This window comes from Palaemon carinicauda, chromosome 8 (assembly GCF_036898095.1).
Source record: "Palaemon carinicauda isolate YSFRI2023 chromosome 8, ASM3689809v2, whole genome shotgun sequence".
Lineage (NCBI taxonomy): Eukaryota > Metazoa > Arthropoda > Malacostraca > Decapoda > Palaemonidae > Palaemon > Palaemon carinicauda.
Window position 1 is genome coordinate 3,581,265 of NC_090732.1, and position 20,896 is coordinate 3,602,160.

The 20,896-nt window shown below is 41.8% G+C and overlaps 1 protein-coding gene and 1 pseudogene across 2 annotated transcripts in view; both read right to left on the reverse strand.

Annotated features, from left to right (window-relative positions):
• Window positions 1–20,896, reverse strand: part of LOC137645606 (cobalamin trafficking protein CblD) — a 79,463-nt gene that overhangs the window by 24,056 nt on the left and 34,511 nt on the right. For both annotated transcript variants that reach the window (XM_068378404.1, XM_068378403.1), the window contains exons 3-5: window positions 11,086–11,230; window positions 6,617–6,813; window positions 4,041–4,167 (exon numbers count right to left, since the gene is read on the reverse strand). In XM_068378404.1, coding sequence (XP_068234505.1) covers window positions 4,041–4,167; window positions 6,617–6,813; window positions 11,086–11,230 — 469 coding nt within the window. The remainder of the gene's footprint in view (window positions 1–4,040; window positions 4,168–6,616; window positions 6,814–11,085; window positions 11,231–20,896) is intronic.
• On the reverse strand, window positions 20,761–20,880 carry LOC137646208 (5S ribosomal RNA; annotated as a pseudogene).

Below are 20,896 nucleotides of genomic sequence, written 5' to 3' on the forward strand. Positions count from 1 at the left end.
AAGAATTATAATAATATATTTCAATAACTTTTCTGTGAGTCAGACTGAATATACAGTATAAAGAATAAAGTTCTTGAAATTGAAAAAAAAAAAACTATTCTTTCCTCTCTTCCCTTATATCAATCCCCTGCGGGGAAACACCAGCATGGTATCATGCTCATAGACACACAGTCGTGCCTCACCATGATAAGGGGAATGGGTTGCATCCGCAATATGTTTCCCCAAGGATAAAAACATGTAAAATCATATAGACTATAAGCCTACTATATATTCCCAATATTTAGGCAACATCAAAACGAGCAGCTAAGACTAACACGCTTGTTTTTTTACTTGTGAATGATATAATTAAGGAATGTAAATTAAATGAAATACGAAAACAAGCAGTACTTGAAACATAGACCATATCAAAACAATCTGAATACAGCATAAAAAAAATCAAGGAAGAGGTCTAAGAAATAAGTAAAAATAGAAAAATTATTGATACCCATATACAGTCGAGGTAGCAGCAGTAGGGGAATCAGCGTTATGAAGCTTCATCTGTGGTGGATAACGAGGGAGGGTGGGCTGTGGCACCCTAGCAGTACCAGCCGAACTCGGTTGAGTTCCTTGTCACGCTGGGAGGAACGTAGAGAGGAGAGGTCCCCTTTTTTGTTTCATTTGTTTGATGTCAGCTACCCCCCAAAATTGGGGGAAGTGCCTTGGTGTATGTATGTATGTACTGTATGTATATACATTCGAACCAGGGAAAAACGTGATTTTAATAATGAAATTATTTCAATATGGCAGTTACCTGGGGTTCACATGACTTTCTCAACAAAGCTCTCTTTTACCAAACAGTTTTAGCAAATCTTTCATATTTAGTCAAAAAGAAAATATTTTGGCCTAAGGGAACCCCACGATTTGCCTTGCCATCCATAGGGTAATGAGAATTAGTTAAACATTTCATTGAGAGGAGTGATACAAGATTTACAATACCATCTCAGCACATACGGGATAAGCGATTGCTTCATGGCACAGACTTTATCAAGATGAGGGCTATACAGATCCAGGCTACCATCTTGGCTATTTTCCTTGCAATCTAGGCATGTAAAGGAGCAGCTATAAATGTGGGAGTGCTTGTGTTTAGCGGCATATAGGTACAAAGTAATTAAAAGAATCGAGTCTCTACAAGAGGATCTTGAATCTTGGAGGTGATGTATACCATCAGAATCACTAGCTATCACTTGAGGAGTTAGGCTTCGGTTTGAAACAAGGCAGGTAGGCCTGAAATATTATACTGAAATGAAGACTTAAAGATCATCGGAGCTTCTGCAAAAGAAGCTAATGATGTTAAATTCCTAATAAGCTTATGCTTATCAAAACTAAACTTGTTAGTTTGTAGCAAAGGCAAAGGCTGGGGTTGCATTGTCATCATCATCCCCTCATAATCAACTAGCCTATTATCATTATTACAAGTTAAGCTACAGCCCTAGTTGGAAACATGGGATGCTATAAGCCCAAGGGTTCCAACAGGTAAAATAGCTAAGTGACGAAAGGAAATAAGGAAGTCACCCTCAAGCAAGAGAACTCTAATTCAAGACAGTGGAATATTATGGCACAGAGGCTATGGCACTACCTAAGATTACAGAACAATGGTTTGATTTTGAAGTGTCCTAGAAGAGCTGCTTACCAGAGCTAAAGATTCTCTTCTAACCTTACCAAGTGGAAGTAGCCACTGAACAATTTCAGTACAGTAGATAACACCTTGTGTGAAAGAATTTTTGGTTATCTTAGTGTTGTTAGGTGTATGAGGAAAGAGGAGAATGTGTAAAGAATAGGCCAGGCTATTCAGTGTAGTGTAGTCAAAGGAAAAATGAGCTGTAACCAGAGAGGAATCCAATGTACTACTATCTAGCCAGTCAAAGGCCCCAATAACTCTCTAGTGGTATTATCTCAACAGGTGGCCTCATCTAGTTTGGATTTTCTCTGAACTAAAAGTAAGCGTCCCTTTACGCTTTTAAATTTAACCCAATCAGCAAATATGAAACAGTGAGGCCTAGGCACTCTTTACAAGATTCTCATTATAAAAAAAAACTGTCCCTGGCAAGACACACACAGAGTACAGATCAGGATCACCCAAAGACAATTCCTATCCATAAAAATGCATCTACAGTGTACAATTCCAGAAAAGACAGCTTTAAAATACTACAGTAAGCATAAAACAAACAAAAATTCTGACAATCCTGAGGAGCAGAATGTCTCCTCATTCCGAAGCCATTGCTTTACTAAAGCCATTAGTATATTGAAGTTGAAGAAAACAGATAATTTCTTGATTTCAAGAGATAACGTCAACATTCCAAGCTTGCAGATGAAATCAATATGACCATCAGGAAGTTCAAAGGAACAATCAGTTCTCAGTTTCCCTCATTTCAATTGCTTTCCCTCAAAGACCAAAAGGCAGTTATAGTAATGTTTACCATCTGTGGTATTCCAAGGTAAACAATCTAAGCAAGGGTAATCTTCATATAGAAAGTCAGCCCTGATAATATAAACCTTTGGAAATCGCTTATCAATTGGGATACAAGGTAAATTAGGTGAACTTTGTGTATTGAAATGAGGGTAGAAAAGTGAAGGAAAGAGCTTAAAAAGGAAATGGACTTGACCTTGAATGCACAAACCAATCTGCAGAGGGTTACCTTGAATTTACAATACAATTCTTTTCCACTGATAGCCAAGAGGAACTTTCTCTATTCCCTTTGTAACACAACATAATTCCTGATTGAGAAAATCAAATAAACAATTTCTATGTGCGGTAGACATAATAATTGCAAATTTCAAGCTAACCTATAATCAACAAAACTACTCTATATACATAGAGTATAAACAATATAAATCTGACCTATATACACCCAAATTAGTCATTTAAACTAGAATTTCACCTCCAGCTACCATAGGACCTAAATTCCAGCAACCCTCAGAAAAAACCAGGCTTTCTTCAAAAAGTGCTTGGCAAAAAAAATATTTGGTAAGCCACTGAGCAGCTGTCTAAACTCTATACCTTTGGTAAAGACAGACTCTTCTAATATATGAAACTTTCACATCGCACATCCAACCTGAATCCAATTTGATATGTGCCTCATCCATTGTCATCTTATTAAGGAAGGACATATTCTAGGAGAGAAGACACCTAAGACATCCGTTCCTCCATTATACTTAGAGGAATCTGGTATACTGCTATTACCACTGAATGAACCCATCGATCTAGACAAAGGCTCTCCCTTAAAGGATAGAAATGTGTTATAATGCTCTTACCAGAATTTCCTGGTAGAACATCATTAACTTCCTCTGTAATTGCAAAAACCTTTACCTGGATTTCTACTTCTCCTTCTGCTTCCACAAAAACTATAGGCCCTATCACTATCTATCACTGAGAGGGAAATACGTTTGCAAGGAAGGAGTTGTACTGTAGTATGATTGGAAGGCAAAGTAGGTCTGTATGGGATCAACCTTATAGCTCCAAATTGTGCCATATTAAACAACTGCTCTTTAAAACTAGTGATCTTACCCAAATCTAAAATATGTCCCCAAAACAGGAGACAAAATTAGGGAGTGCTCGTGTAGAGGGGAATGGGAACTACAGTAATTCTTTTTAATAACTAATGTCAAAAGGGAAGAGCTCTGCTAAGAAATTACCAAAGTTCCACAAACTTTCAACTTTTGGTCAGTTTTGATATGGTACCTCAAACTTGTATTGCCTATTCATTAAATGTTTGAATACCCAAAAAATTGGTTGGTTTAAGCAATAGACACTCAAGAAGGTAGAAATCAATTTTCTTGAACTCATGGAAAATCTCAGACAAGGTCAACAAAGTACAGTAGTATAATAATATCACATGAGTAATTTTACTATATTATTTGACATATAGTATGAGATTTTTCAGCAGAACTAATAAGATGTTTATTTCTTTAGAAAAAACCTGGTCCATTTAAATCTAAATTTCTATAATTCTATATTATACCAAATTAGGAATACAGACGACCTTAAATACACACACACTTACCTTTTTTGACCAATTCTGGACAATCTTGCACACGGCATTCCAGGATTTCACTAGGATGAGGCATATTTTCAGTCAAGTTAATAATTTCTACACCTTCCCGAGGGACTGAACTAACTTGATTTAGTGTCTGAAATTCATATACAAATCAAAATTACGAATCCAGTTCCTCACATAATGAAAGGGAAAGATGCTTTAATTCCTAAACTACTCTCTGAAAACTCTTCCATGGTGAGCAAGAATATACAAGACTTGTAATAACACAATATACAAAAGAACGTTATGATTAATTTTGCAACAGCTTCAAACAAATTTCAGTCAAATGAAAATATATATGGAATACTATAAAACAAAATGCTGATATTTTGTTGACCATTTTATGATGCATTTAAACAGAGTATCTACAGTACGACTTAGGTAAAACTGATTGGTTGATAATAAAAGATAAGGTGTCGTAAGTAGGTATGATGAAGTGGCAGTACGGTACTACATTTTTCAAACAAAATAATTCATAATAAATTTCAAAACTTGCTTTTTTTTACCACAACCTTTTATCATAATTATCACAGCATAAAATCTTCTCTCACGCACTCGTGTTGTCACAATTGACTACAGAGGGCCCCAACTTACAAACACAAATCCAACAGAAAATAACAAAGATAACAAAGAAATGCTATAATAAAACAATTTTATATAATCTAATACACTAAGCAAAATGACATCTGTAATAACCTAATATCTATTTCATATGAAACCCAACTATTTGTTGACTTTTTTAGCTGGATTTGGATTCAAGTTAGGACTACCCTAGGCCAAAATGTAACAAAATTTGACTTACAGACAGCTTCTTGGAACCTATCAAGTATGTACCTCGAGGACCTTCTGTACTCAGTCCCATCATAATTATTACTATATAATCTTCTTTATGCAATCGTGCGTTGTCACAATCCACTAGACTTAATTGTTTAACTATGAATAGGAATAAAAGGTCTCCACTAGACTTAATTGTTCAACTATGAATAGAAATAAAAGGTCTCCACTAGACTTAATTGTTTGACTATGAATAGGAATAAAAGGTCTCCGCTAGACTTAATTGTTTGACTATGAATAGGAATAAAAGGTCTCCGCTAGACTTAATTGTTCGACTATGAATAGAAATAAAAGGTCTCCACTAGACTTAATTGTTTGACTATGAATAGGAATAAAAGGTCTCCGCTAGACTTAATTGTTTGACTATGAATAGGAATAAAAGGTCTCCGCTAGACTTAATTGTTTGACTATGAATAGGAATAAAAGGTCTCCACTAGACTTAATTGTTCAACTATAAATAGAAATAAAAGGACTCCACTAGACTTAATTGTTCAACTATGAATATAAATAAAAGGACTCCACTAGACTTTATTGTTCAACTATGAATAGAAATAAAAGGACTCCACTAGACTTAATTGTTTAACTATGAATAGAAATAAAAGGACTCCACTAGACTCAATTGTTTAACTATGAATAGAAATAAAAGGTCTCCACTAGACTTAATTGTTTAACTATGAATAGGAATAAAAGGTCTCCACTAGACTTAATTGTTCAACTATGAATAGAAATAAAAGGTCTCCACTAGACTTAATTGTTTGACTATGAATAGGAATAAAAGGTCTCCACTAGACTTAATTGTTCAACTATAAATAGAAATAAAAGGACTCCACTAGACTTAATTGTTCAACTATGAATATAAATAAAAGGACTCCACTAGACTTTATTGTTCAACTATGAATAGAAATAAAAGGACTCCACTAGACTCAATTGTTTGACTATGAATAGAAATAAAAGGTCTCCACTAGACTTAATTGTTTGACTATGAATAGGAATAAAAGGTCTCCGCTAGACTTAATTGTTCAACTATGAATAGAAATAAAAGGTCTCCACTAGACTTAATTGTTTGACTATGAATAGGAATAAAAGGTCTCCACTAGACTTAATTGTTCAACTATAAATAGAAATAAAAGGACTCCACTAGACTTAATTGTTCAACTATGAATATAAATAAAAGGACTCCACTAGACTTTATTGTTCAACTATGAATAGAAATAAAAGGACTCCACTAGACTCAATTGTTTGACTATGAATAGAAATAAAAGGTCTCCACTAGACTTAATTGTTTGACTATGAATAGGAATAAAAGGTCTCCACTAGACTTAATTGTTCAACTATAAATAGAAATAAAAGGACTCCACTAGACTTAATTGTTCAACTATGAATATAAATAAAAGGACTCCACTAGACTTTATTGTTCAACTATGAATAGAAATAAAAGGACTCCACTAGACTCAATTGTTTAACTATGAATAGAAATAAAAGGACTCCACTAGACTCAATTGTTTAACTATGAATAGAAATAAAAGGACTCCACTAGACTCAATTGTTTAACTATGAATAGAAATAAAAGGACTCCACTATACTTAATTGTAACTATGAATAGAAATAAAAGGACTCTCCACTAGATTTAATTGTTTAACTATGAATAGAAATAAAAGGTCTCCACTAGACTTAATTGTTTAACTATGAATAGAAATAAAAGGACTCACTCTTAATTGCTGTTCGTGATTTGTGACGACTGTCAAGACATCAGGAGGTGATTTCAGAACAGGATTTTGGAAAGGGGTTGACACCAGTGAAGCAGAATCTAATTTATGGCCTAGTCCAATGTCGCCAGGCAACGGAAGACGCTGATCAACTGGACCAAAAATCCCTGCTCTAATATTAAGCCATGTATGAATCGGCTCTGCAAAAAAAATAGCCGTTAAATGACATTTAGCAGTATGTTCCGATAACTTTATAATAAATAACCTCGACAGAATTTGATCTGCAAGTAATGAATTTCTATATATCAGTTAATCTAATTTTTCAATAAATCTTTCAAGATAAATAATTTTGAAATAGAATTTGAGCAATGAATTTCTACATAACACTAATTTTTCAATAATCATTTTAATATAGATAATTTTGAGACAGAATTTGATCTCTATACAAAGAAATTCTCTAAGACAGCACTCAACCAGCCAAGTTTTGATAGTGATGAATTTCAAAAAGCACTCAACTTATTAGCTTCCTTTGTTAAATCTCGGAGGATCAGAGGGTCTTTACTTAAAAAAAAAAAAAGGGAAATTTTTTTTGTAGCTTTATGAGCTTTACTAAACCTGCTGTTTCAAAGCACTTCATAAGTAAATTAGCTCAAACTACACTCAAGCAACTTCCCATGCAACACCTTTATTTTTAATGTAAAAAAAAAGGCCTTGATTTTTAAGTGCTTATCCTGATCATATTAGCAGACAAACCAGACAAAATACCCAGATTTCTATCGTAACCACCAGCCCACCCATACATTCCATAGGCTGATGCCTGAAATAGTTCTCCCCTGAAGGTAATTTTGTAACAATTACATCAGTATCTTTGTTAGAAACATTATCAGATAGCTGACAACACTCCCATGGCTCCCTCTACAGTATAGTCATTGAAATGAACCCATGTCCCAAAATTTTATTGTACCTTCGAATTAGATTGCTTGTCAAACAATATTGCTTAAATTCTTCTACAGAAAGTCTGATTTCAGCAGACGCAGTCCAAACTTGTATATATTAAGACTTATTTGTTAAGTGACATGACAAATTCGTAGGTAATTTGTATATTTCCTAACTATACAATCCTTAGCTATTTAATATGGGTAATTACTTTCGGCGTAGCTGAAATGACGAGCCATTAGAATTTTAACGGGGGTTTACTACCCCACCGCTAGTTAGCGGGGGGGTAGGGAGGGGTAGCTTGCTACCCCCTCACACACACCTGTGCTGAGCTCACTTTGCTTAGAGGTAGGACTTCACGGGGGACAGGGCTGGCGGGCAAGTTTGATTAAATAGCTAAGGTTTGTATAGTTAGGAAAAAAAAAATTACCTAGGACGACTTTGGGACAGTCTTAGAGTCCTTCGACTCCCTCCTGGGAGGGATACAAGACTCCAACAGCGATGGCGGGAGGCTCTTCTCCACCCCTACCCGAGAAGACTTCTCTACGCGAGGTGGGGTTTCTCTCATTGGTGCGATGGGAGAACGCCTCACCTCACGTGAATCCCCTGAGGACGGGAAATCCTCGTCCGAAGGGGAAGGAGAGAAAGTCTGAGGGGGGAGAGAGCCTTCCTCAAAGACTTCCGAGGAGCCAGCTTAGCCCTTGGAGAAGTCACCACGTCATCTACTCCTCTCTTCCTCTTCAGGGGGGTCGAAACTGTCGCTGATTTGAGGCCCACTCAGAGAAAGCAGGCTTAAAGGCCTGCATGACAGTTCTGACAAGGGACCCAAACCATGGCTGCTTACTGACAGCGGTGCTGTCAGAGATTCCCTCTGGAGGGAAGGGGATCGTTCGATCCCTAGGAGTAGAAACCACAACAGTGTCTTCCTGAAAAGAACGGGAAGAAGGAAAGTTCCTTGACCTATCCGGTGCTCTCCCGCCTTCCAGCGAGCGCGCTGGTCTGTGCTTGCGGGGGTGGGGAACGTGAAGACGAAGACCTGGTCGCACGCAGTCCTGCAGCCTCGCGCGTGGGGTCGCGCTGGGAATCCCGCTGAGAATCGCGCTGGCGCTCGCGCGATGGGATTTTGCCTGGTTCGCGCGCGGACAATGGCGAGGGTGTGCGTGGGCGCGCAGGCGAGGGAGCACGCTGGCACGTGGGCGAGCAATGGCACGCAGGAGATGGAGCGCGTGGGCGCGCGTTCTGGAGAACACCGAGGGCGCGCAGCAGGCTAGACAAGCGTTCGCGCGCGGAGGCGATTGCTCGCGTGCGCGTGGACGCGCAGGATCTCAATGAGCCCGTGAGGGTGATAGCGTTGGGCGCGCGCGCAGAGGATATATTGCTTGCGCGCCTGCGTACATCTGCAATAGGAGAACGCGCAGGGCGCGGATGGGCATGCGTTGGTGACTGCGTGCGATGGCGCGTAGGAGAGGGCTGGCAAGCAGGCAGGGTCTGATGGTGCGTCGGTGTTTGCTGGCGCATAGGAGATCGCTGGCGAGCAGGGGAAGAACGTATCTTCCCTCTTGCGCCCAGATCCGAAGATCGTGGGCGCGCAGGAGAGCACTAGCGCGTAGGAGATCGTGGGAGCGCAGTAGCGCGCTGGCGCACAGGAGATCGATGGCGCGCAGGTGAGCGCAGGCGCGTAGTCTCTAGAACAGGTGCTCGCTGGTGCATTGTCTCCGGAACAGCAACTGTAGAGCGCTTGCGCGCAGGAGAACGTTGGCTCGCAGGGGATACCTGGCGCTTAAGGGACTTTGCCACAATGTGAGAAAGTCCCTTTTGCCCCGAAGGGACCGTTGCCTTCTTGATAACAGGATGCGTGGGCGCCCACAGCGCATCGGCAGCCAGGAAGGGCGATGGCAGATCAGCAGATCTGGCAGGAGTAGGAGATCGCGAACGATCAGCGGAGAAGTCCAGGGATGCAGCTGGAACGGTCGGTGAACGACGGCGAGGTTCCTCTGCGGTGGACTGCAGCAAAGACGAGCCGAAGAGGCGCCTCCTAACACCCTTGTGAGGTGAAGGAAGGCCTCTACGGCGGAGGGGAAGGCAAGCCTTACGCCTTGAACGCCCTCGGGGGCAGCAGGTTGACCGTCGGCAGTCCTCTGAAGAGGAGTCTCTGTCAGTGAACTCCCCCGAGGGGAAGAATCACCTGCAGGAGAGACCGTTGGACTTAGTTCCTCCCTCGAAGGATGTTCGGAGGGGGGAACTAAGCCTTCAGCTACATCAGCAACAGGAGCAGAGGTTTGAAATAACTCATCAGAAGCCTCTGCCACAACGTCGACGATAGACAAAGGATCGACCTCTGCTAACGTCGGCGACTGTTTGACAGCTGCCCCTAACCTGATTATGTCAAACAGGGCTTCCTTGGAGGGCGAGCCCTGAAGCCCCAAGGAAGCCCAAAGTTGTAACAGACCATTATTAGAAACATTCACATTAGATACATTTAAATCCTCCCCTGGGGGAGGAGGAGGAGCTGCCTCGCTATGGGAGGCAACTCCCTCTCCCAAACCCCGAGATCAGTCAACAGAAATGCGGCTTATGCTACCACTCGACGGCCTCTTGGAAGAAACCGATCGAGTGGGAGCTTTGGAGGAGGTTTAGGCTACGGAGAAAGAGTCCTTGGGATTTTCTCTCTTTAAGGAAGCCCTTGAAGGAGAAATATCCCGTTTGGACTTCTTCTTCCGGCGCCGGGAAAACCTCTCCCACTAGGAGGTAGACCACTCCCTGCACTCACCACATATGTTATCTCTATCACACCGTTGGCCCCTACAGAAAGGACATAAGGTGTATGGATCTGTGTCGACCGCCGACATATAAGTTCCACAAGGGCGGTCAGGTAAGCCGGGACACTTCCGCATCGCAGAGGCCAACTTCCAAACACTGTCAAAAAGATAAAGCAAACAAAGATTAATGGCTGTCAGTGTAGGCGAGGGTGATAGGGGACACATCCGTCTAGCACCCAAACGATAGCAAAGTGAGCTCAGCACTGGTGTGTGTGATGGGGGGAGGGGGGGGAACCTACCCCCTCCCTACCCCCTGCTAACTAGCGGTGGGGTAGTAAACCCCCGTTAAAATTCTAATGGCTCGTCATTTCAGCTTCGCCGAAAGTAATTACCCATATTAAATAGCGTGGTTTGTATTTCAGTTACGGAACAAAACCTATTTAAATCTAGCTTATTATAAAGTAATCCACAAAGTGAAGTTCTGCACTACCTTAGGATACTTCCCATTCTAAGTTACAATTCTTTCACTAATTAGAATTAATAAGTAATAGGTGACTGGAACTTATTAACCTTCAGCCAGAGGTTGATGATTAGAGCTCATAGATACTATAGATAATTCTAAGCCCTAAGAACTGATATCAGGACCTTTTACAACTCTGAATTCCACCAGTGGTCTCATTCTCCCAAGGAATTAAAACAATGAACACTTTAGAAAAGAATACGGATTTAAGATTAAACTTATATACCTTAAAATACAATCAAGCAATTATTACTTACCTCCTGTCACCTCTTTAACATCAGGAGGTTGGGATCTTTCATTGGAGTTATCAGATCCTTGACTTGAAAATTCTTTTACTCTAATACAAAACCATCGTAAACTTCTGGCATATGTCAAAATTACACTCTGTCTTGAACACAGCAGCTATTTGAAAAACAGGAGAAAAAATTATACAGTAAATTACTCAAAAATAAATGTACAGTTTATGAAAATCTAGTTATTTAAATTCAAAGAAATTTCAAAAGCAATTTGTATTTTCTCTACCTATACATACCATACAAACCCGAGTACTTTTAATAGAGAACATTTTCAAAGTAAGCTGTAACAGCCATTGCAATTGTTAAAGAGGTAGTTAACGACGAGTGGTGTGCGCAAGCAAGAAGCTCTGCCCCTCCACCAGTCAGAATTTTGTAATTTTTGACCTTTGGGTCAGGACTGAAAGGGGTGGTTAAGGTAGGAAGTTTAACTTAACCTTTGGGTCAGGACTGAAAGGGGTGGTTAAGGTAGGAAGTTTAACTTAAAGCTACGAAAAATACAAATTACTTTTATAATTTGTTACGGTAATAGTTATTACATGTATACAAACCTTTCCTCTTTTAACTAGGAAGACACTGATTGGTGGGTCGGAAGTCTCCTAGAACCAAACTGGTTGGTTCTTCATATTCACTGGAAGTATCATTTTACCTGGTCCTGTATGGGAGCAAATGAGATGACTCCACCAATCTCCTATCTGCATATCAGAGATAAGTAGACTGATAGGGCCTGGTCTATCCAAGATGATTGTTATGTGGTCAAATAAAGGATCCCTTCTCCCAAAGGAGATATCAGTCCGGAACAATATACCTAGCGCAATGATTCCCAACCTTTTTGTCCTTCTGTACCCCCTGGGCATTCTTACAGATTCCTGTGTACCCCTAAAATGGAGGATGAAAAACAGAAACAATGAAATTGATATTTGAAATGACAAATTCGAAGATAATTTGTATTTTTCCTAACCATACAAACCTTAGCTATTTACATTGGGTTTACCTTTTAGCGCAGCTGAAATGGCGAGCCATTAGAATTTAACGAGGGTGTATTACCCCTGCGCTAGTTAGCGGGGGGGTAGGGGAGTGGTAGCTAGCTACCCCTCCCCCCCCTCACACATAGATGAATGCTCACTTTCACTTAGAGGTAGGACTTGTCTTGGGGGACAGGGCTGGCGGGCAAATATGTGTAAATAGCTAAGGTTTGTATGGTTAGGAAAAATACAAATTATCTTCGAATTTGTCATTTGTTCCGTAACCGAAATACAAACCACGCTATTTACATTGGGTGACTTTACCCCTTAGGTAGGGTGGAAAGTCCCCAGCCATACTGGCTTTGGCTTTACCTGGGGACTCAGAATCCGAGTGAGTCGCACTCGAGAAAAGGAGTCCCTGCACCTCACAAGTTCCTTGCTCCGCAAGGAACCGTGTGGCCTACATAAGCTTGTGTGTGAAGGAAGAAGTGTGACCCGTCCTAGGCAGTTGACCTAGAGTTCCAGAAGGAACTCTGGGTTAGGACGTTCCCAATACCACCTCGTCAGGGTATGGGGGACGCGACAGTATTGACTCAATACTCGGAACACAAGGAAGCATGGTTTACCTGCAAAGGTTCGAGGTCAGCTATGCAGAGACCAGGATGCTGCTTCCCCGTAGAGGGGATGATGAAGAAAGAAATAAGGGCCAGACATACTTCTTTCAGACTAAAACCTGATAACAATGCCCTCAACCTTCTGCTACCTGTCCAAAAAGGAGCCTGAGGTTAGACCAGCTGTTGTGTAGCCACCACAGAGCGATAGAAAACGTATCGAGACTCCTGTGGGTCACGCTCTGCAGGAAGCAGGCAGCGAAGGTCATTAGACGCTTCCAGACTCCAGCTTGTAGCACCTGCGTCACAGAGTAGTATTACTCGAAGGCGAGGGACGTTGCGATGTATCCAACATCGTGCTGTAGGGCGATGTGACGGGGGAGGGTCTGGAGACAGGTCGAGATAAATGTCCTTGATTTCGGGCTGAAGAGGTATACTGGTGACTCTCCCCCGTGTCCTCCTTGTGCACCCAAATTGGCTGCAACTGAGGACAAACTGCAGCTGTTCCCAAAGCTAACCTCTCGATTCCTTTACTGGCAAGAAAGAGAAGGTCCTGGGACATCAGATACAGAATGGAGACTCGAAATCTTGAAGGAATTGGACCGAAGGGCCGGGACCTGTAAGTTTACTTGTGAACGAAGGTTCTGGAGTGGGAGGTGAGACCTTCCGGACTCACCAGTGGTAGCTTATACACCCCCCCCTGGAACCCCCCCAAGCGGCGGCGCGAGCCCTAAACCACGCCCCCTTGGGCGGAGTTACCAGAGACGAGCGGGTTGACTCGGCAATGGAAGTCACATTTTTGAAGTTGTAATAGAACAAAAAATAACACAGAAGTGGTTGAGCTTACCTTGGTAGTGCAAGTTATGAAGGAATTACTGTGAAGGTGCAAATTGTTGGACATAAAGGTCTTTTTACTAGTAAATTCAATCTTCTTGTGCTCTCTTGGTTGATATGAATATTGAAAGATTCCAGTTAGTTTGTTTTCTGTGGAATAATAGTGATTGTATGTGTGTGTTCTTGTATATAGCCTACTCTGTTGAATTATGAAGTTGTTAGAATATTCCCTCCTAAGTACTGTACATGGTCTCCTCGGCTCACGGGGGAAGGGTTGGAGGGTGACCCAGACTTTGAGTCCGGAAGGTCTCACCTCCCACTCCAGAACCTTCGTTCACAAGTAAACTTACAGTTCTGGAGAGGGAGGTCTCAACCTTCCGGACTCACCAGTGGTAGCTAGGCAGATGCTTCAGGGGGCTTGAAGATGAAGTCCAGCGACCACAGCATCGAAAGCTCCCTGTAAGCCGAGGAGAGCATAGTAAGAGCTGAAGACAGAGTCGCTTCTCCAATTCATTCTGGACATGATTTCTTGTATCGATACTCCATTGTATAGCAGTCTTGATGAAGCTTGCCCCCTTATAGAGTGAAAATTCGTTGACTGTTTAGTTGCATTTGGGTCGGCTCTGAAAATGCACTCCCTAAAAAGTTGTCTCATTTTTTGTAGAGACATTATCTTGAAGTGTTCATCTAGCCATATGTGGTCTTTCCTGTCTATGTTCCTTTCCATACAGACTTTGTTGGTGTATTCCAAATAGAAGTTCAATTGTCTGACTGGACATATTTTTGGTCTGTTAGGAAGCTTCCTAAAGCTGATCTCTATTGGCGTGTAGTTGTTCTTTTGGTTTTTGGCCATGAAGGAAGGGTGGTTCCGTAAGACAATGTGTTCTGGGGTGAAGGTGCTCCTGGAAATGCTGAGATTGTTAAATTGATTAGCTCTTAAAGGGCAAGCTAAGGCTACTAGGAACAAGGTTTTCTGTGTCAGTAGTAAGGTAGAGTTATCTTTCGTGGTGTTGAGAAATGAAATTACTTTGTCTAGATCCCAGCCAGGGAACTGGTGAGAATTTCTAGGTTTCCTTCTATTAACTCCCGATATCATTGCTTTGACATATTTGTCCTCTGCAAGACAGTAACCTGGGAAATAGCCTGACAAGATAGGACCTAAAGCTGCTCTGTAGCTCTTCAGGGTGTTGTAAGACAGACCTTTGTCTATAAGGTGATTGAAAAATAAAATAATTGCTAACAGGGGAAATTTGTTGTCTCTTCCATACTCCTTGTGAATGAAACTTTTAAAAATGTTGTATAGGTTTTCATACTTGTGCAAGGAGCTGTCCCTCAAGCTGACAGCAATTTTGGAGCAAATCTCAGGAGGAAAGACGTTAGGGAGCTGATCCTTTAAATTTTGAAGGCGATCAAAGTTGATTGGAGCTTTGCTGAGGGTGAGATACAATCCTTGAGAACTATCTGGTAGTCTTCGATCTTCACAATATATCGTTTGTGCTGCTTCGCGACTGACTTCACTAATGGAATCCATGGTTCCGTCCCCTGCGATATGGTGCAGAAAAGCATATTATTATTGCATTCTTTATTGATTTTAAAAGCTACTTTGTGTAGTAAGAATCCTGGTGGAAAGGCATAGAGGGGTGTTGATCCCTTCCAGCTAATCGTAAGTGCATTATTGCTGATGGCTTTTTGATTTGGAAGAGATGAACAGAACTTTTTGCACTTAGTATTGAAACCATTTGAGAACAGATCTATTTCTGGGGTGAAATTGAAGTCAGAGCAGATTAAGGAGAATAGACTGTCACTGAGGGAAGTTTCTGTGTGAATGGAACCCAGGTCCCTGGAAAGTGAGTCTGCGATGGTGTTACTTACTCCCCTGATCCATCTGGAATTTATCTGTATGTTGTGATCCTTCATGGTACTAAGTATTTTCCTGACTAGTTCATGGGCTAACTTGTTTCTGATACTACCCTGTTTCTTTATCCAACAATTAGTAACCTTTGAATCAACATGTATTAAGACTACCTTGTTGTATAACCTTGTGATGAAGTGTTCCAAAGAATAGAAGCAAGCTAATAACTCTCTTACATTGATGTGAAGGGAGGATTCTTCATTTGTCCAAGTTCCATTTATTGAGAGCATATTACCCGCTATTACTAATGCACCTCCCCAACCCTGGTTGGAAGCGTCAGTGAAAAGTTCTGCATCTATCTGTGGTTTTGGAATGTTAATCTCTCTGTACATTTGTCTCTGTTCCCATGGCTTTAGGTATTTTTTGAAGGTGTGGGGAATGATTTTGTACCCTGAATTAAAATAACTGTGGTACCTGTGGAGATATTTAAGATGGAATCTTCCCAAGCTTGTATAGGATGCACTAAAATTTAAAGCTCCGATTAACATTTGATAAGAATGCAGGTCGGATTTAATAGAGTTGGAGAAAGCTTTGGCTAATTCGACACACTTCTCTATGTTTTTCCCACTGGGATTCATAGTTTTCTTAATCATATTGTAATGCACTCCTAAAAATTCAATTCTTTGAGTCGGTTCAATTGTAGATTTTTTAAGTGAGATATTCCATCCTAAGTCTGACAAGATCTTAATGACTAGCTGAATGTGATTTTTACATTTTACATAATCTTTTGCTAATATGAGAATGTCATCAAGATAGTTGAATATTAAGATGTTATATGAGGTTCTAATATACTTGATCACTGTGTACATTATTTTTGAAAAAATATAAGGTGCTGTCTTTAGTCCAAAGGGAATCACAGTCCATTTGAACTTCCTTTTACCTAGTTTGAAGGTTAGAAATTTCTGGCTACTTGCATGTAATGGAATGTGCCAATAAGCATCTTTTAAATCTAGTTTGCAGGCCCAAGAGTTTAGATGTAGATAGGGAAATATAGTATTGGCCTTGAGCATGGTAAAAGAAGGTTTTTTAATCATGGTGTTGAGCACTTTCATGTCAAAGATTAGTCGTACTGTTCCATCTGGTTTGAATTTATAAAATATGTGGTTGGAGTAGTAAAAGGAAGTTCTGGGAATCTGCTCTATGACACCTAGTTTTAGCAGTCTGTCACATTCACTTTCCAATATTTTACGCTTGTTAATTGAATAAAATCTATCTTTACCTGTTCTTTTTAATGACCTCTGGGCTTTAAGTTTATTATTAAACGGAATTCTCACCCCTTCATTGATAATTTTACAAGCAAAAGAGGCATTAGGAAGCTTTCTCCAACTATCAATATTCATCAATAATGACTTACCTATCCTATTCTCTGGGGGGCTCTGGGAGGAGTTATTCATTGGTTTTGAGGCCAAAGGCGAGGTCTCTTTACTTCTATCTTGATTTATAGCATTTGGCCCAATGTCATGATGGTCTGGTGCGGAGCAAAGCTCGTTATTATCTGGTGCTGAGCAAAGCTCATTAACCACTGGTGCTGAGCAAAGCTCGTAATTAACTGGTGCTGAGCAAAGCTCATTAACTGGTGCTGAGCAAAGCTCATTATTAACTGGTGCAGAGTAAACATCGTTATCAACTGGTGCATAAAATACTGGTGCTGAAAAAATTTCTCTTTGAACTGGTGCGGAGCATGGCTCAATTTCTAGGGTCTTTCTTTTCTCTGGCTCCTGAACTATTAGCTTGTCCATTTTGTGACCTCCCCCCCCTGTACCCACCTCGCCTATTACCTCTTCTAAGTGGCTGAGACTTGAATCTAAAGTTAGGGTTACCTTTGAGGAAACTGAACCTTCTTCCCTGAAATCTGCCCCCGAAGTTGAATTTCCTACCCCTGAAGTTTGCTGCCCCTCCTCTGAGGAGGGGACCTTTGTGAAAGCAGGCAGCAATGGCTGATTTTTGGTCTTCAGTTAAATTCCAAACTTCTTTAATGTCTGCTTTGATTATAAGATCTCTTACTTCTTCCTTGAGGTATCTAGGAAGTGCTCTGCTTCTGAAATTTCTTATCAAATTTTGTATGAGGTCTATGCTCCTCCTTAGGGGACCAATAATAATTTTGGACAAAAAATCAATGTCATTTACTTTGGAGGGGTATACAATGTGTGCCAGTGCTGCATGCCCTTGAAAGGCAGAAATACTCATTTTAATATTTTCAATGTCATAGAAAAATTTTCTCTTATAACTGTCATCAAATACCTTACCTTCAGGCCAGAAATTCAACTTTGGAGTATTAATTTAAAAAAGTCTGAGAACTCCTTATTTTGACTACTAACAAAGAATTTATCCCGGTTATCACTATGGCCTTCACTGAAAGTTAATGCTACTAGTGAATTATTCAATTGAATTTTCCCTTCTCTATGAAAAGATGGTTCAGCTTTGAAATTGGTGGAAATATATGAAGGGATGGGTTTATTGAAGGTAAGAAGGTTGAAATCTTCGTAATCACTTTCGTCTCCATTATTATAAAAGGAAAAGAGGTCTAAATTTGCACTTTCAGGTAATTCAGGTGATCGTCTTGAGCGCTTAGTAGGAGGGGGAGCCTCATTCTTCTTAGCAGGTGAACCACTTCTGCCGAGATGAATGTTTAATATCAGTGATTTATTTACCATAGAATAATTGAAATTTTGTTCAACAGGTATAGTAAATATGGACAGCAGCGGACCTAGAAGGCTGAAGTCAGGCAATGGGGTTCACGACTCAAATAGCCCTCTTAGGTTAATTCAGTGCCATATTTAAGTGAATGATAAGTTTAAATCTGTTATTATTAATAAACTAGACCTGCCTCATATGTAACCCTTATCAGATAGCCCCCCAGGGCCTAGGCTAGTGTCGATAGGTTTAAAGCGAGAAATGTAAGCTCGAACTTACCTGTGGTCTAGCCTACTGCCTATTAAGCGCGTGCTTTTAATGTGTCAGGCAAGCAATTTGTTTTGTGTGCTTAATTATAATTTTGTAATATATAAAAATTGGAGTATTTAGTTTGTTTATACCGATTAATCGTGTAGTAATCATGCACATGCTTTGCTTAAGCTACTTACGCTATGTTCGGAAGTACCTGCTCTAAGCATTCAAATCATAACAAGCTTACGTATGGGGGCCGCCATTTGCATTTGTGACGTCATTAGTCTAAATCAGCTGCTTTCCATATGACGTTTTCGTTGTAAACAGAATTTAAAACCTTACCTTTTCTGGATGATTTGCATAAGAGTTTGATTCTGTTGTAGTAACATATTTACGATATCAGAATTAGAAGGCATATCACTATCTGCAGTCGATTGTGTGCGTTTTTCGTTACTGATTACGTTCTCCTCTCCGCTGGAGTCTTCGCTAAGCCGATGCACCTCCGCGGAGGTAAGAATTTGCCTAGACATAATTAAGCCGTGGGCTGAGATATTACTCTGGTTGCTGAGTGCAGGATAATGAAAATCAGCAAAAGTTGGGAGCAGCGGGAGGGAAAAAGAGGAGAACGTTCTGTGCCGAAGTCAACTTCAGAAATGTGACTTCCATTGCCGAGTCAACCCGCTCGTCTCTGGTAACTCCGCCCAAGGGGGCGTGGTTTAGGGCTCGCGCCGCCGCTTGGGGGGGTTCCAGGGGGGGGTGTATAAGCTACCACTGGTGAGTCCGGAAGGTTGAGACCTCCCTCTCCAGAACCCAAGATTCTGAGTCTAGCCAACAACTCAGGAGCGAACCTGAATGTTGCCTCCCCTCTTCCTTAGAAAGGGCGGAGTCGTACGAGACCAAGAAGATTGCTTACACACTGGCCGCGGCCAGAGTGAGCAGGAGACCCAAGACGGAATACAATCCGAGGCCTGTCGTAAAGGGTCTTGAGAAGATCTCTTAAGGGACTAAAAAGTCCGAGCCATGCTCCAAGTTGGAGGTCTTCCTCCGACTAGGGCAGGGACGATCGTAGCTTCGCATGAGCGAGGAAAGATCCAGCGGGCAGGAAAAAGTTATTCCTTTAAGCCTGAAGGTCAGGGAAAGGCTGAGCGACAGGCTTCATTGCCGAGAGCGGAAAGGAGTTTCCTCCCGCCGAAAGGCAATAAGACCGTTATTGCTGGAGAAGAGGCCTCAAGGGAAGAGGTATATCTCCCACGGCACCAACCACCGAAGACTCTTCACTTTGCCTGGAAGACCCCTGCGGATGACTATCGCAGATGACGCGATCTCCGTCCCGCGACTGTAGCGGGTTGTCTCTTCTTGAGGAGGAGGCGTAGTGTCTCCAGGCATGAAGCCGAAGCGACGCCCCGGTTCGGGAAAGATGTTGCAGTGTGGTTGTTTGAGTAGTCTGCGCCGTGGGAGAAGCTCTCCCGGGAGTTCCGTCAGGGGAAGCAGAGGGTCCAGAAACCGTTCTGCGCATAGTCCCAGTGGAGCTCTCCCATTGAAAGGTTGACAGACAACCTGGTCTTGTTGAGACCCATTGTCCACAGACAAAAAGGAGGGAAGACGCAGGCGTCGAAGTTGTCCCACCATCACCGGAATGCATCTTGCCAGAGTCTCGGGGTCTGAGACTGGGGGGAGGAACAGCGGAAGCTTGAGGTTCCAAGCTGTCGTGATTAGGTCCCCCAGACCAGGACTTGCTGGTTACTCAAGGCCAAAGACCCCCAGGTACTCTCTCTCTACGAGGCTCTGCTCGGATAGTCGGAGAGAATATTCCTCTGCCTGGAATGAGAGAGCCGATGGTGGTATTGAGAGTATTTCAATCATCTCGGTATCTCTACTGCAAGATGTGAAGGTGTGAAAATGCGTCCCCTGCTAGTTAGAACACGCCAGAATCATGAAGTCGAAGCGCACGGAGTGACTCGGCAGGAGCTGTAGGATCTGTAGAGGGGCCAGACTACGGCCCCTAAGCCTGCCTGAATGATGGAGAGGTATCTTTCAGGTCCTGACCATAGGCCTGGACCGGAACATGCCCCCCCCCCCCCCCTTTGTCTTTGACAAGTCAGAGAACAGCATCAAGAATGTGGGGAAAGGACGAGAATATCCACTCCCATCAAGCGGTTCCATAGGTCAACACCCATTGCAGGTCTAATAGTTCCGCTGGTCCCACAGGGGCCAGGAAGTCTGGTTAATTGTTGCCTGAAACCACCGGAACTTGGACCGCCCCACATGGAACTTATCCTGAGGCGACCGTTCGGACTATAGACGGGTCAATGAGGAAAGGAGAACTAGGAAACGTTCCAAGGTAGGGCTGAAAGCTCTGCTTGACTGAGAACAGGTACTGCGACTCTCCTCAGCCTTGCCACAGTCAACTGAAGGGAAGGCTCGGAGGATGTGGCAACAGAATCTGGCCATCCCCAGGTGGTCACCCATCCAAGTACCGACCAGAACCGACGTTGCTTAACCTCGCTGGACGAACGAGAAGCGGGGTTTCCAACGTGGTAAGGCCGTTGACTCCATATCATGGCCAG